General features: G+C 36.9%; 1 protein-coding gene across 1 annotated transcript in view; it reads left to right on the top strand.

The window, feature by feature from the left end:
- The window catches only part of SEMA3A (semaphorin 3A), a 165,567-nt gene that overhangs the window by 36,161 nt on the left and 111,712 nt on the right, over nucleotides 1–17,694 (top strand). The window contains exons 2-3 of the mRNA XM_066318760.1: nucleotides 11,890–12,047; nucleotides 14,661–14,723. Of these exons, the coding sequence (XP_066174857.1) occupies nucleotides 11,890–12,047; nucleotides 14,661–14,723 (221 nt within the window). The remainder of the gene's footprint in view (nucleotides 1–11,889; nucleotides 12,048–14,660; nucleotides 14,724–17,694) is intronic.

Below are 17,694 nucleotides of genomic sequence, written 5' to 3'. Positions count from 1 at the left end.
TTTTCAGTTCTAATTTTTGTGCTTGTCACCTCCTTCTTACTGACATTTGCTGCAGGAGGTGGGAGGAGATGTGGCTGGACCTGCTGCAGTTGGGCCACACCAGCTGAGAGCAGCCACCAGGAACCTGCCACGAGCCAGTTCAGGTGGCACTGGCCGAGTGGTCTTGGAGTCAAAACATCATAAAATTACTTTCAGTTGTCTTTGGATCCCCTTCTGAGGCTGCTCTAAATGGGGGCTGATGTACCAGTGATCTGTTGTTCAAACAAATCCAACTGTATTTACACTGACATGTCTTAGAGTGAGTGAACCTGTGCTCTGAGGTCAAGCACTGTGAAGTTGTATCCAAACTTCATCGTGCATTAAGCCCAGCCAGACAGGAGGTGCTACCTGAGTGCTGTTGATAATCCACTCACTTTTCCTCTTCCACCTCTGCTGGAAATTGCTGATGAGTCTTTCTGAAGTTCACTTAAAAGATGGAATATGGACAAGTTATTTCAAAAGAAAAGGCATTTAGAAGGAATTAGGGTTTGAAATGCTGTTAGAGAAACTGAATTCAATCAGTGTGAAATGATGCTGTTGCAGATACTTCCACTCACCCAAAGAGGCCCCAAAGGCTTTCAGGAGGGGAGATGCAGTGGGGAGGAGGAAGGCTGAGGGAGGCACCCTGCCTAGCTGAGAAGGGAGTCACAGCAGTCATTTTGTTGAATTAGATTTCAAGTTTTGCATCTTCACTTTTCTTGTCAAGACCCAGGTCATGGCTGCACTTTTATCCACACATGATTAGGAGGGAAATATGTTGTCTTCAGCCACAGCCAAAGCAAACACATAATATGGTGTTTCCATAACCAAAGTTCTCCATAGTAGAAGATAACAGGATTAGGTCAATCAGAGAGTGAGAGTTCCCCAGAGTACTCTCTATGTTTTTTACAATTTGAATTTCTGGAACCTGGTAAGGGGGAGGCTGTCTCTCTAAATTTAATAGCCTCTTAAAGTTTTCTTTTTCTTGATTTCGCCACTTTATCCCTTGAAACTATAACCAATTTTCCATTTACAGCAGTCGATGTCAAGAATTTCTACAGTTTAACTGAGTGTTGTGTGAAGTGGATTCAGGCAAATTTTAGGTGATTTTCAAACTTGTTTAAGTTCTTCACACTGTAGTTTCTTGGTGTCAGAACAGTTGCAAGTTTGCTTCTATGTAGTGAAATTGTAGGTAGAAATGTATTCCTCCCAGCCCCTTTGGAGTATGCCCAGATACAAAAAATGAATGTGAAAATTATATGAAAGCTTTACTTTCCATTTTGAACGTAGCAGTTAATTATAAATTTCTTGTTTCTTGTTTGAGTGTGTAATTATTATAAAAATAATGAAAGTAGATCTAGTTTGGTTTGTGTAACTTGAAAGACATTTGGAATTTTGATTGATAGAACAGTATCAGGCATGAGAGAGTTCACTCTGATTTCAGAAGTGGGGTTTGCTGCTGAATGTTTAATTATTATGTTTATAACATTTGGATGAAAAGGAAAAGCTGGAAATTACTTTTTGATGCACAGAAGATTGCAGTTGCAACTGGCAACATTTGATAAATTATGTTTACTAATTTGTACTAATGAACAGTAAATATGTTACATTGCAGAGCCACCACAATCAGAATCTTTTATCCATTGATTTTCGTTAGGATAAATCAAGAGCAAAATTGGGCCTTATCACTTTATTTTGGCATGAAAGTCTATGCAAGGGGTGTCAGGGGTTAGAAATCCCTGCTGTACTTTGCTGCAATTAAATTGCACAGCAGAGCTGTGTGTATCTGTATGTGAGCTACAGACTGCTTAACTGCAGTTTTTGCTTTCTGCCCCTTACTGAAACTCATCCAAAATCTCACTTAAGGATTAGAAGAAATGAGAGCTATCAGAATGGAGAAGGATGTAAATTCAAGCATGAATTTTACTCGTCCATTCTACTAATGTTAAAAGACAATTCCTCTAAGTGCTGGATATGTGATCAAAGTGAAGGGTGGATCCATTCTGGAAAAAAAGAATTTTAACAGAAGGAGTGTTGATAGCTATGTCTGAAATTAAGAATATGAGGTCACTGATATGTAACCATAAACAAAAATCTGGACACAGTCCATCTAAGCCAGCTGCTACATAAATTATAATGATTATAATGATTTACCTACTAGCAGGACTAACTCAAAGCCCTTTTTGCATCTTATTAATCAGAGGACTTTGAAGAGTTGTTACACAGATAGAGACGAGTTTCACACATGATTTTCCAGCTTAGAAAGACCTTTTTCGAAGCAGGTCAGATGAATTTTCCATCACAAATCTGCAGAAAACACAAATGTTACTTATTCTATTTTGCAGTTTTGCATATGCAACTAAATTTCCAGGGAGCCTACCTAAACCTATTGTGCATATTGAATAACTCACCTTAGTAAATAATTTAAGCAGGTTTATATTATAAGTTCAGTAATAAAATGTGTTAGAGAAGGTGGAGAAGGCAGAGAAGGATTTTACAGAAGCATAGAATGGTTTGTGTTGAAAGAGACCTTGTAGATCATCTAGTTCCAAGAGTATGGGATCCCTTGCCATGAGCAGGAGCACCTTGCACTAGACCAGATTGCTGGAAGCCCCATCCACTGTGGCTTTGAACAGTTTCAGGGATGAGTCATCCACCACTTCCCTGAGCTACTTGGACCTGTGTCTTACCACCTTCATAGCGAAGAAGTTATTCCTCATATCAAATCTAAACCTGCCTGCATCAGTTTAGAGATTGTTTAATTCCACATTGAATCCACCTCTGCTGTATTTTCTCCATCCCTGTGTTTGAAGCTGTAAAGACATTTTCCCCTGCAGCCTCTTAAGCCAGTGAAAGCACTGACACTCTCACTGATGGCTCACCCTCTGCAGGTCACCCTCATTTTTACACTGTCTCGATTTTGACATATAAATCCTTTACAGACCTACCCCCTTAGTCTTTCCAAGAGTCAGTGGTAACTTGCTTGTCAAACAGCAAAGTCACACTTGAGAATAAACCACCAATCTTTTAAAGAATTTCCTCTGATATCTCTATGAAACTTAACAGTTCATATTTGCTAGTTCTTCTAAATGAGCTAACTTATTTTTGAAGTACATTGATTTGGTACCTGAAAACAGGATTTCTTTAAGAGTTAAAAAAAATACTTTGGCCCTGGTAAAGCAATACACTTGCATGAGGAAGGGTTTTATCATAACTGCAACTCTAATACACATTTGGACATGGTTGTTACTTTTGACTCCTGATAGTCCATGGTGTGTAAATCACAAAGACACTGACTGGGTTTTTGACTTCGAACTTTCAGGTTCAGTTGTCAGGAGGTTCCCTTTCCTGAGGGGAATTTTCTAAAACACCATTGTATTTAAGTAGTTTTTATGTAATAGTCCCCAAACATCATGATGTGTTCTGGCATTATTCAGAGTTTTACTCTCGTCTGAGTTTTTTACTCAGAAATAATGATTCTTTGGAAGATGAACTGATTTGAGGAATAATAAATTAGTAAACAAACCTAAAACTTCTCAAATTGGACTTGTACAAAATTCATCATGTAGACCTTTTGTCCTTGCCTTGTGTATATCTGACTTTCATTGTCATGATTATGACAAAATACAATAATGTCTTTTGAACTAACTTCAAAGTAGCTTGACTGAGAAAACACCCTAATAATTCAACATGCAGCTTCATCGAGTAACAATTAAATGAAGAGCAAAATCAATTCATCTTTGCTGCTTCTTAGCCAGTGTTGTTGGTCACTGAGTACGTAAATGAGTTTCAGGGTAACTCAGGTGCGCTTAGACTGCAGCATGGTCAATGTCTGGAGCAAGGAGCTGTGTCTATAGAGAGCAGCAGCTCTTTTCCTGCTTTGCTGTTGTTCTGGCAGAAGAAGTTCATGAATTGGAAATCTGTGTCTTGCTTTATTTGGGAACAGTTACTCAGTAAGAACTGTACTGCATGCTACCCTTGGGCCCAACACGTGCCATGCCCATGCAGAGGATGGGATGTGAGAGTCTTCCCACCTCAGTCCTGCTTGGCCAAATGAAATATATCCCTGTCCTGGCAAAACAGCAGTCTGTGTGTTAGTCCCTGCAAAGGTGTTTGTGCCTCTGTGATAAGGTATTTAATGAGACAAGGCCAGCACTGTTTATAGATAAGGTAATCACTCCTTGAAGTTACAGCTACCCACAATTTTACTTAATTGGTAACCAGTACCGGTTCTGCTTGCTGGAGACTAACTCCACAGAAGTATCATAGAAAGAGCTGAATATTGATTAACTTCTAACTAAATCTGATAACCGAGTTATTTAATGATTAGGATTTAGCTGGCTGTTTACCTGTGCTGGCTCAGATGGTGCAATTTAAGGTCATGCAGTGCCACATTGGGCTAACCAAACTCAGAAGCCTGAGTTAATATGCCTGCAGTGTTTTTAGTATTTGAGTTAGAATGTTTGTAAACTTCGCATTAGATCATTATTTTGCCGTACTGTTGCCACATTTTAAAGAACCTTGATAGTTATAGATCTTAATATCTGGCTGCTCATTAGTATGATGCATCAGTTTCATTATTTCTCCTGAGCAGTTCTTATACCAGCACAAGTAGGAGGTAGCAAAGATGTTACCTATTCAAATCTCAAGACAGATGAATTTTCCCTTAGACAGAAAACATCTTATTAAAACCAGATTATGGTTTTCTTTTGCCATCATATATTCCTGCTTAATGCATCACACACACAAAAAAAAATTGCTATAGGTAGTATGGGTAATGTAAGTGTGATTTTGTAACAGTGTTCGGCTTACTTAAGTATTTATGAAGTTCATGGTTAAAGGTGTGCCATAACATTTCTCACAAAGCCAAATTCATAATACAGGATGTTACAATAATTTTATGAATGTATGAGATCAAGCTTTACAAGTCTTTGTTTAGCTCATAGGTTAATATTTCTCTGTTTTATAAGAAAACAGCTGAGCCATAGGGATAATCTGGATTCACTTTCAGAGACCAAAAGGACAAATAATACAAATAATAAAGGGAAAACAGGTTGGTTTTAAAAACCTAAATGTTTTATGTCTTTGAAATATCATGTGACCCCTTCAATTACTCAAACCAAAAACACTTTAAGGGCTGTCATGTAGCTAAATAGTGCTGACATTAATGAGCTAAAATCTTCTCTCAGTTTTACAGTATAAAAAACATATGCATCAGTATTTTGAAGTCAAAGGATTCCATGCTTATACTGGTGCAACTGAAACAAAACATGGGTGTAACATTCCTCCTTCCAGGTATCTGGTTTTAATCAAACTATACTCCTGGCCCTCAAGTTTTCTTTACTGCGTGGAAGGTAGGCAGGAGTGTTTCATTTAAAATGCTTGGTTTACATCACAATTGCACAAAAAACTGTATATCTTGTCCTAGCTACCTCTAATTGATAAATTGTAATAGCTCCCTGAACTGTGTGTTCTCTCAGAAGCTAAAGTTTTGCTGAAAAACGAATATAGTACTGTTTTTTTTTTCCTTTTAGTAGAGTTCAGCAAAACCAGGTGATTGGCAACTGTTTTGATAAGGTAGACGAAGAGGATGAAAGCTAGGACTGATTGAACAGCTGTGAGGGGCTCTGTTCCAATTGTATTTTGATTACTGATAAGATAACCCTCCCTTTTCTCCCAGTGATTTATCTCATTCAAATTACAATAACACTGAATTGCCATCAACAACAAACGCTGTGTAGTTTCAAGTTTCTGTGGCTCTAGTGTAGCAAAAACCCAAAGGTGCTGATTAGAAGTTTTCATGTTACATTTCTAAAAATGGATAAATCACTTATTGCACTGTGTGATCTCATAGACTTCGTAAGTCTGTTTTTTTGTTTCATTTGAGATAAAACTGATCACTTTCTGGTATTTCCAAGCAGCATAATTCTAAAACTATCAGAAAGCATAAGTTGTTGGGGTTTGTTTTTGGAGAGGAGGGTGTTGATAATTTGTGTGTTTCTTTATTCTTCTACTCTTAATATGAAATCGAAGACTTACTGGTAAAAATAGCTGAGAAATATTGAAACAGTTTGAATACAATTGAAGGACATATAATCTGACCAGTTAAACTAAAAGATGTAACAAAACAAATGTTTCTGCAATTCTTTTTCCCCACTCAGGTGAAATGCAAAAAAGAAAAAAAGAAGGATGAATTAGTTTTCCTTGTTTTGTTTTATAGAAGTTTGAATTATTCCACAGACTGTTAGCAAGTTATTTTTAATTAGGATGGGTGACTCAACCGTTCTCCACACTAAAGGCTGGATCCTAAGGTCCCAATGATGTCTGAGGAGACAATGAAAGAAAATAATTGTGGTATAAAGTAGTTAAATCCTGGGTGGGGGGGAAAGGAGTTGTTATCCTTCAGGCTATTGGCCATTTTACTAAGCATTAGACTTGGCATGGGGTCAAACTCACCCGATTTCAGCCTAGTGTTTTCCATTATATAGGGAAATACTCCACTGAAGTATCTCAGTGTATGACAGCCATTGTCTCGTCTGGGTGAGGACTGGACTCCCAACAAATATGGTGCCTTTTCCATGCTTATATTGCTGGTTTTGCCACACAGCTCTGCTGGCTCATGCCTTGCAGGAAGCTTCCTTGATTTCTTGCCAGTCCCTGCCGTTTCCATAGCTGACTGGGGCAGAAGTCACCATCTGCACTCACAGCAATGAAATGGGGAAGCTACAGGAGAGGTTGGAAGTTAGAATACCCACTCCTTTCCTTGCATGTATCTAAGAATTCAGCAAATAATTACTCAATGACTAATTTACACCTGGGATTATTTAGAAAGATACACATGCTGATACCCAGAACAGGCACAATATGCATCTGTGTAAGCAAGAAATGCATGTGCAAACATGTGGACACCTGAGCCTCTGCAGGCTGGCGAGAGTAGAGGCCTGGCGAGAGAAGAAGGAAATGTTCTAGCATGACGTTGTGGGAGGCACTGCTCGCAGTTCAGCAGAATCCCTGTTTGATGGCATAATGGCATTGACTCATCTTTTATCTGCTGCTAGGAGATCTACAGCCAGATCTTATCGCTGCTGGCAGAGGAACGCAGGTCGAGAGTTTTGTGCAACCCACTCATTGGCTTCAGGAGCGTGTTGTGACGAGCAGCACTCCCTGTATGATCCAGGACTCTGCAGAGTCACCAGGAATAGGACAGGGACAGATCCAAATCCTGCTGATTAAACTAGGAAACCTTTCCTCTGGCTTTTAGAGAAATTGATGTGCCCTTTTGACCCTTATCAACAAAAACAGTCTTGGCTGGTGTGTGTCATTGTGAAGTCTGTAACAGGGACGTAGGCCAAAGCCCACAAATTTTCTAAGTTGTTACACAGACAAATTCCCTCTCACTAAAAAGATTAAAGATAGTTTGCCTGCTAGTAGATAAGTGAAAAATAAGATGGTTTTCTTTTGTTATGTTCTCCTCTTGACAAACTCCACTGAGGGAACACAGACATAAAGCAAGGTTTACAGTGGAATACCAACCATGAATAAAGCAAACTTCAGGGTCTGCATGACTGTATTCATCTTAGATATAGCTGGGGTTTTCTGGCTTCTTCTTTAATGAAGAAGTGTGATAAAAATAAACCAAATCTACATTCCTTGCGCATGCATATCTCCATGGATTTCACAGCAGGAATTTGGCTCTCTGTGTGTATATATACTATTAAGTTACAATTCCATTAGCAAATTAAATAACCACGTATTAAAACGAAGGCAAGAGTTAGGGACTGGTTTTCTTCTGTATATGTGCCAACTCTGTCTGGCAAAGTGAATGTTCTGACATAAGTCAGACTGGATCAACAGACACATCAGTTAATGGAAGAAAGACCATGCAGAGTCTACAGAAAAGCACATTGAAAAAGGTCAAATACTTCAAGCCTGGACACTGGCAGAGAAAGGAGACTAAGATGGAGCAAGTAAGTCAGGAATGTGAATTAAAACTAGTTGAAGTGGTTATTAGGGGCATCTAGCCCACAAACCCTGAGAAATTCAACCTCTATCTGGTTTCAGTGATCATCACATTCAGTATAATATGATTATTTTTTAAGATATGGTGCATTTGAAACTGTTAGTTTTGGTCACCTGCAACACTTAATAAATGTGGGAAAGAAACACCAATAACAAGAGCAATGACATCTCTTTTACCTTCATAATACCACCAGACACTTTAAATCTACTTCATATAGCATTTCACAGACAATGCTAGTAGTAGTTTGCAGTGGTTAGCTGTGTAAGGCTCATTCATTTCTGTTCAAAGCTACAGGCATGACTACAGCTGAGGATGTGTCAAAAGGAAATGGGACAATTATCTCAGGGCAATTACTGAAGAAATTCTCCGGGAAATAACTGAAAAAAATGGTGCAGTAATGTTACATCTTTGCAATAAAAATAACTGCACAGATCATAGAGGAAGTTTAAAAAAAGGAAAAATACTTTTAAGAACCAGCAACCATTACCTGTCTGCATAGATCATGGCTAGGCTAACATTTAATTATAAGAAAAAAATAAGGAAAATATTTAGGCTGTGCTAGTAGACAGTATTAATTTCATTGATTCATTGAATGCATTAATCATTTCCTCTTGTCATTACAATGCAATCTTTGTTGTAAATCTTGGTTTGTTTTATCACTGATCATCCACAAACATTGCTGGCATGAGTGATGGACTCTTAGTAGAATTGATGGATGCCAGTGCTCTTCTGGGATTGAGCCCTGTCTTTGCTCTCTCTCTCTCAGCAATAGTCATTCATTGGATAATGAAGACCCTGGATAGTAAACACTTTAAAACTAATGAATTTGAGGAAGTAGAATACTTAATTTGTATTGATTGTGCAAATGCCATTGCCTTGCTCTTCAACACCCTGTTCCAGAATGACCTATAAAAACCACATTCATCACTGGATGAATACATATCAGTTAGAATAAACAGCTGAGGAACTTCAAAAATTATTTAGGATTTCACGTCTACTTGTGATATAGGTCAAACCTACCTAAATTAGTAGTGATTGGGAATCATCAACACACAAATGATGTTTTTCTTCTCAGCCTTTATTCCCAACCTGATTTCTGACAGGGAGAAACCTGATGTCATGTGATTTAAAATACACTGCTTGGACCATGTCTAAGCCTAATCTTTTGGGCAACAGACCCTGGAAATCCAGTTGTTGTCTGCAAAAGTCAGTAATGTGACAATATGACACATACAGAATGAAAACCTAGAAGAAATGTCCCATTCTTAGAGAAGGCAGTGGAATTTAGCTTTTAGTTTGACTATGAATTGCACGTTCATAAAAAGGCCCAACAGTGTTTGAGTTGCATACTCTGAAAGTCACAGAAAATTAAAAGAAAAAAGCCTTATATATTTCCCTGCAGAGCCACACCTGGTCCTTTTAAGTTTTACTGTGGAGGCTTATGAACAGTGAAGATGATGATGTAATGTACTCTTGGCCATAATAAATCCTAGACTCCAGTGCTATGATCTCACATTTTTCATGAATATTAGAAAGACAAGAAAATGTCAATCACCATCTGTGGATGTGAATATTTAGAGCTCTGCATTAGCAAAATCATATCAGGCTTCCTTTAAGCCAAGTAGCTGTGTGCCTAACTGATCTCATTTTCATTTTTATCAGTTTTACCTTTGTGTAACATTGATTTCAGCAGACACTTGTCTTTACTCTGAAGTCACAAAGGGCAGAATCATACATATACGAGTTCAAACCAACAAAGATGAAAAAATTACAAAGGTTTTTGACAGCTGTATTATAAGAAAAATGATCAGATACAGGTGACAGCAAAGCATTTCTAGCCAAGAGAGAGTTTTAAGACAAGTTAAGCAATCAATCATCTACATCACTCACTATTCAGCAAGTTGACATTCAACATCTGAATCAGTCATTACAGAGTAAAGAGAATTAGTAAAGTCTCTTACAAAATGCAAATAAGTGAACTGGAGGACAATAGAGTCAAATTCTAGAACTTGGCAGGATGCCATAAGAATTATTTTGACAAGACTACTTGAGGTAATTTGATTGTTACATTTAAAAGAAAAATAATTTTTTAAAAGTGAACTTCAGTCTTGAGCAGTACAAGGTTGTGATATAAATGTATAGTTATATTTAGTGACAAAAAGTGTAGAATAAGGAACAAAATATGATGTCTGCTCCGATGCTTTGTTAGACTGCTACACAAATTAGCTATTTTTGGTGGTAGTGAGAGTTTTTTCCAAATAAATATAAAGAATACTAAAGCTGAAAGCTATCTCAAATGGTATGAAACTAACAGTGTTTGTCTTCCTTGAATATATTGCCTACTAATGTTTTTGCAGAGTTTCAACCTGCTTCAAAATCTGCCTGGTATAAGTGAACATCAAAAATAGGTTTAACATCTGCAGAGCTATAAAGCTGCAGGTGTGAAATTCTGTAAAATCATAAGTATCACTATTACCTAGGTCCAGAAATCCCCCGCCTAACATCTTCCTTGTTAATACAAAAGAATGAGTTAAAAAGAGGGAAAGGAGTTGAAAACTAGGCAGAAACTTTTGTTTTAACAGAAGTTTCTCCTTGATTTCCATCAGTTTATGGGGTGCTATCTTACTTCTCAGTTGGAATAATGGTGGAAAATGGGAGTGATCTTGCTGAAAACTGAAAAGCCATGAAAGGTAGCTACACTGTTAGGAGATTCCTAGACATCCAGGCATTTGGCATGTCGTCTGAGAGGAGTTACATACACCCTTGGCTTGCATATGTGGCAGAATTGATGCGTACATTACATACCTGAAGCTCAGGCCATGCCCTCTTGGGTAAGGATGCTGATGTGTTCAGCATTGGATGCTGATGTGTTCACTCCCTTTCTCATTTGTCTTCATGGCTCTGTCAATGGAACTGCTCCTGCACCTAAAGCTGGATGTTTGTCTTCATGATTCATAAGCTCAGGGCTTGAACCATGGAGGATTTGTCATCACCAGGAAACTTTTTTATCGATGACTTACTAGTGGAGACATGCCTTAAAATGGTGCTTTGGTTTTGGTCTCAATATGAATATACATAGGCATAAAGGAAGTGTTTTCTCATGAATATATATATACTATTACAGTCTATGTGAACTTACAGTAAGAACATTTTTCTGTAAAATGCACATTACTTTGTTAGTGTTTATATAGCTGAGATGATTCCGCAGATCCTTGTACTTAAAAAAGTCCTGTCCATGGCAAGTGTAAATCTCTGTGAGGAATGTCAGAACTAGAAAATTACTCTTGAGTTTAAAAACTCAAGGGAAGGTTAATTTCTCTAGGTAAATTCTTGTTCCAGGCAAAGGAACAACATGCTGCCTGTGTGAGAAAGCTTAGACTATAATATATTTAAGGATAGGTGCTACATGTTATTTTATCTCATCAGCTAGTCATTCTTATCCCTTTCTCATAACTTAGAGATCTTTATGAATTAGTTTCTTCTGCTGGAAATAGATTTTTTGTTTAGATGTGGTTTTCAGCCAGTTATCCCCAGGCTTATCCTTACAAATCTCATTGATTGAACAAAATTGAACTTTGTCCAACGGTTGTTGAGCTACATGGATAGAATTTTACCACCTAAAACTCATACAGGTTTTTAATTGATTTCACTGTTGTTTTGACCTCATTGTAGAGCTGAATCTCATAAGCAGTTTATGAAATAAAAACATCCAGGGGCCTGTGTAAATAATGCTTTCACTTGTTTCTATGCCATAAGCACAAATTCCTAAAATGATATCTGTGCAAGTCAAAATATGAGTCTCTATTTCATTTGACCATGTTAACAACAGAAGTATTACGTTTATCTTACAGAAATGTTGGAATCCAACAATATAATCAATTTCAATGGACTAGCTAATAGCTCCAGTTACCATACTTTCCTCTTGGACGAAGAACGTGGGCGGCTGTATGTTGGAGCAAAGGATCACATATTTTCTTTCAACCTGGTTAACATCAAGGAATATCAAAAGGTACGTTCGTTCATGTTCTGTGCAATGTAAATATGTACTTTTAATGTTAAAGACTCGTTATTACTCAGACTAGGTTGTGCACTGCTGAAATTATGTAGTAAGTGTTTGGATGTCAGGAATACTATTACGACAAAAATATTTGCTGACTCTATGAAAAGAAATTTATAACGAGTTTGTGACCTTTGACTATATAATCTACAATATTTTTTTTCAGACTACAAAAAAGAAGTAAATGATAAGTGATTAATCCAGCTATTTCCCAAGCAGGACATACTTTCGTGGCAACTGCTAAAAGAGCCAAGCATCTATTATGGCAGTTTAAACAGAAAGGCCTTACTGCTCTGTATTTCTCTGCAGATAAAAGAAGCTGTTTGGGAGTCCAAGTGTTGATTTTTCTTTTTTAACTCAGCACTTGTAGGCACTCTGCTCTAATGCTTTTGAACCAAATCAGATTCAGTATTAATAAAAGAGGAACAAGTCCATAAAATATTGCTGTTCTTAAGGGAGATTGTAATTTTCCAGTAAAAGTTGGTGACTGATTAAAAGCTGACAGGCAGTTTAGTGTCATTCTTTTGTTGGAGTCCAAATGAATAATTAAGTTTTCCTTTGTTTAAGTAAGACAAAATGCTAAGAGGTAAACAATGGGATGGAGGTTTGATTTGTTATATTAAGTATTTTGATGGCACATTTTAAAATCCAGAGAGTACCCTTTTATGAAAGATATATTGCTTCAGTACCCAGGGATTATTTTTTTTTCTTAGTGTTCCTGACCTTTTGGCCGTTTGACTATTAGCTTCCTAAGATGATAGCAATAAATACCTTGTGTTTTCTGTTCAGAGGGAAGACAGGCTATTCATTTGTATTCTCTAAGGATAAGAGGATAAAAGGAAAACAGAGTATTTTCTTTTGTATTCTCTTTAGAGCAGCTATAAAGGAAACTAGCTATTTATTTGAATTCTCTGAGGGATCAATAGCTTAATGTGCAAAACATCTGGAATAATTAAAGGAAAGAAGGTGTTTCCATTGCAGAAAACAGCTCTGTAGAAGGGGAGTGATTGTATTTTACATACATATATATTCAGATACTTTTAGAACACTGTTTGACTTTATATACAAATATTAAAATATTAAATAAATATTTTCTGTCATTAACATGGAAATATATGTTAGCAACAGACTTAGAGAATTTAGACTAGATTTAAGAATAGGCAAAAGACTTTAAGAGTTTGGGGATCCATTTATTATAGACAGGAGAGTCATATAAGAAACTTCAATCAAAATTAAAATACAGCCAGTGCTGCACTTGAGCTCTGTTTTTTGCTTCCACCATCTTGGAAAATTCCTCAGGTTTCTATCTAAATGCTGATGCCAACATCAAAACTCCAAAAACCAAATCTTTCAATGCACTGAAACCAGTTTGACTTAGCTGTCTTTTAAACCAAATTAGAGGAAAAGGTTTTAGTTTAAAATAAAGGAAAAAGAAATCTGACTTGAAATACACTGGTTTGAAAACTACTGAGATTTTTGCCCAAAACTTGAACTAAACTTGAACCGGTCCTTTTGGGATATCTGAGAAGTTTGGTTAATGTTTTTCAACCTAGTAAATTTAAATTTTCACATCTCTGCACATTTTAAGCTTAGAATAGCAACAGGAAGTAGTGGGAATCCTCTGAGAGAGAACATGCTCATAAAATTTTCAGCCTTATTTTATATACTTACAATGTTCGATTGCTGTTTGGACTTTATTAAGAAAATCTTGAATTTAAAAAATATTTCAAACTTTATCTTCAAACATCATCCACAACATCTCCTTTGACCCCTTCATTCATCCACATTCCATCTTTTTTTTTTTTTTTTTAATATTTTGCCTTTTGCTTCCTATGAACAAACTATATTGAACACCAAGACTGTAATCCAGACTTAAGGCCATTCATATTGCATTATCTGAGGCTCCCAAATGAATAGCCTGGCATTTTATGGGAAGATCATGTTTTATTCTATATGTAATTCCTAAAAGCTTTTCAAAGAAACATGAATAATTGACTGTGAGGGTCTCTGGATTTTCTCGGTATGAGGTGAGATCCATTTTCTGCTAAGCAAACACTACAGAAAACCTAGATTTAGGATTAGTTGTGTTAGGTGGCTCTATAGAAACAGCATAAACATTTCTATTTTGATAGTACAATATTTGTCAAATACTGTGGCTCCTTTTTTATTATTTAAGTAACTGAACTAGCAAAATAGTGAACTATTAGATACACTGAAGAGGCAAACACCTCATTCTGATGCTGGGACTCTTAATGTGAGATTGTATTTCCATTACATGAGATTTAAAAGATTAAAAGAACACTCAATGGAGAGTCAACCCTCTTACTATTAGGACTGGAGATGCACAGCTGAAATTCACAATGCAGACTTCAATATTGTTTTTTACTATGACATCTATTATTCCTGTTTTTTGTTCCCAGTATTTAATTTTAAGAAATAAATGAAATAAGGAAAAGAATGGGGGGAAGATAAACTGGATAAAGGGACTCTGTAAGCATTTGGCCTGCAGTTTGTGAATGCTGATGCATGAAATAACACAATGTGATTTTTGTTTTGTGTCTTTAGATTGTTTGGCCTGTATCACATTCCCGAAGGGATGAGTGCAAGTGGGCTGGAAAAGATATTGTCGTAAGTACAAATCTTTTTAGCATTTTTTCCCCTTTTATAAAACATTGTAAATATTTTATTGTGTCCTACTGTGTTAATTCTTAAAGTATTTTTCCCTAATCTCTAAGGTGACACTTCTAGTCATAACTTCACTCGTGAGTTTTCTCAATCCTCTTATATAGAAATTTTGTCTTCATTACCAAGGATTTCAATTTATAAATGGAAATCATGCAGATGAAATAGAATTTATACACCAAAGGAAAAAAAAAATCAGTAAGAAAGAAGAAATATCAGAATGAGAAATATTAACCCTTGCATACTCATCTCCTGATGAGAAGGTACATCATGTTTTGACCCATTTTTGCCCTGCTCCAGGTCCCAGTCCTCAAGGGAGTTCCAAGAAGTGCTTTCTTTTTGTAGCATATCTCTGGAGCCAGTGGGTTCCCCAGATCCCTTTCCTGTATGGAGTTCATAGCAATATTGAGGTCAAGGTGGTGTAAATATTCTGCACCAGTTTCAGTGCCTCAGGAAGGACATTGCTACACCAGGCATCATTTTCTGAACATTTTCCTTCCTTCCTGTGTACATCATATTCCCTGTATTTATGAGGTAAGAGAGACATAGCCAGTAGCCCCCAAATAGCAATCATTCCACACTGACAGGAACTGTCTTCTTTATAGGAACAGTGTGGGAAACAGGGCTGAAGAAGGGGGGAAACAGATGAAAAATACATGCATGCAATAAGCCAAACAAATACTTGCATAGCAAAGCCAAATGGGAAATCAGCGTGGTTGCCAAGGTATAAGTGAGAGTGGAACTTGGCCCCGTGTGTATACGCTATTGGCCTGATTTTCAGAGATGATTCTGTAAAATATTCATAATGCCAACCATATGCCTCTGGAGAGCTCCATTTGAATAATTTCCTAGGTCATAATAAAAATAGTCTCATCAGTCTTTACCTAGGCCATAGAGGACAGTTCTCTTCAAAAATGCCATCTGGGAACAGTAGAGGTAGATTGGGTAAAAAGTAAGAAATATGGGCTAAGCTAAATATGTGAGGGGACAGCTGAAAGCCAGATACCTAGGATATCTCATTACACAGAAATAATGGTTTTAAAGTAATCCATGCTCGTGTCCACAAATAATTTTCTGGAGTACTTTGCAAGGTGAAGCATAGAATATCTAGTATTCAGTGTGAAAAAGAGGGGCTAATGTTAAATATATGAGCAAATTAACTAACTTTCCTGCTTCATCTCATGTGAAGTATTATGACATAATACATCATTAAGTAGGTTTTTTTTTCATGACTGGAGTAAAAGGCTAGAAAACTAAGAAGAGATTCTGTACCTAGCATGAAAGTATATTCTATTTTTTTTTTTAATAATTATTTTTGGAAATTCACCGTAGTAAGAAAGAGTATGCTTTATATATTTCACTAAGCTGATTCTAATTCAGCTTAGCTGTTTAAAATTATAGAGACACGCATTCTGGAGTAAACTGGGAGGATCAGGTCCCCATCTAACTGTGATGAGCTTGAGAGGACTGCTTATACTGTAACTTTTATTCACCTTGATTCTTTTGCTTCCTGTGATAGGAGCAGTTACACCTGCTGATCACGGGTAGGTGAAGCCCACACCACTCTGCAGTGCGGTGTGTGAGCCTGCCAGTAGATCCTGTAAGGTTAGATCCTGTAAGGCTGTTTGGGGTGGGGTTTTTTGGGTTTGTGGTTTGTTTTTATTTTTTTTTTTTTTTATTTATTTATTTTTTTATTTTTTTATTTTTTGGGGGGTTTTTTTGTAATTTTAGGGTTCTCTACAGGAGTAAGTAAAAATAAAATAAAAACCTAGGCAATTAGAAAGCGGGAATACGTATCTTAATACAATCAGAAAATTATCTTTAAATATTTACAGCTACCTTGCCGTAAAACAGTGCATTACAAGCAACATATTTAATGCAACTGCTTTAACTGTAACTACAGATAATTTAAAAAACTTATTATTCCTCTCTTATTCATTCCTTAAAGCCATTGTCAGTACCTTGGGAGTGTGAAATATAAAGGCCATAAAAATAACTCAACAGACTCTCATTAGAAGAAACAGGAGAAAAAGAGGACAAATAAAGTGACATAAACCAGGCTTGATACAATACTGCTTTCAGCATGTACCACTTCTAAGATATTATATACTCCTCACTTGTGATGGTTCAAAACTTTCTATGTGACAGTCTATACTTCTGCATTGAGGTCTTTTTTTAAAAAACCCTCCTTTTAATTATTGATCTCCAGGGTGAGTCGGTGCTGAAAATGCAAGTCCCCACTAATGGGCCAGGTGCACTGCAGCAGCTGCAGCACAAGCACAGCCCCAGCCCTGCCCCACTGCTAACCTCAGCTATGACCTCTGAGATTTCCTCTCATAATTATAAGAGGTAATTCAGCGTTGTTTTCACTCCTTCAGAGGGATTCCTCATCCTGGTGCTGTCAGTCATGCCTGTCTCAGCACAGCAGGTTCGTGGCTCAGGATGGTCCACACGGGATTTGCGGAGAGCAGCCAGTGGGGCCTATTCCTCCTACCCCTTTGTTACTTAAACAGTCATTTTAATTTCTGTTCTTACAGGGCTTAGTATATGTTAATTGCTTAAGCTTTGCTCACTGTTTAGGTAGATAAAACTTTTAAAGTGTGCTTGAGATTTTTTTCCATATGAGTAAGCTGAGAAAAGTTGCTGAAAGACTCCCTGCCCCCATCCATGCAATATCTTCTTAGAGCAGGACTTCTCCGAAAAAGGTTAACTGCCATGCTTTTCCTCAAAATACAGATTTTTTTTTCCAATAAAATCATAATTACTGACCCATGTAAGTACTTACTATTACAATATATTTCCATTTCCTCAGTATAGAGTATCACAAGCACCAAAATAACATTGTTCATGAAAAATTAAAGGCTATAAATAATAAATGAGATATTTGCTTACGTAATTCAACTAAATGAGTAATTCT

Source organism: Sylvia atricapilla, chromosome 5, assembly GCF_009819655.1.
Source record: "Sylvia atricapilla isolate bSylAtr1 chromosome 5, bSylAtr1.pri, whole genome shotgun sequence".
NCBI lineage: Eukaryota > Metazoa > Chordata > Aves > Passeriformes > Sylviidae > Sylvia > Sylvia atricapilla.
This window is presented reverse-complemented; position numbering and strand designations above follow the sequence as displayed.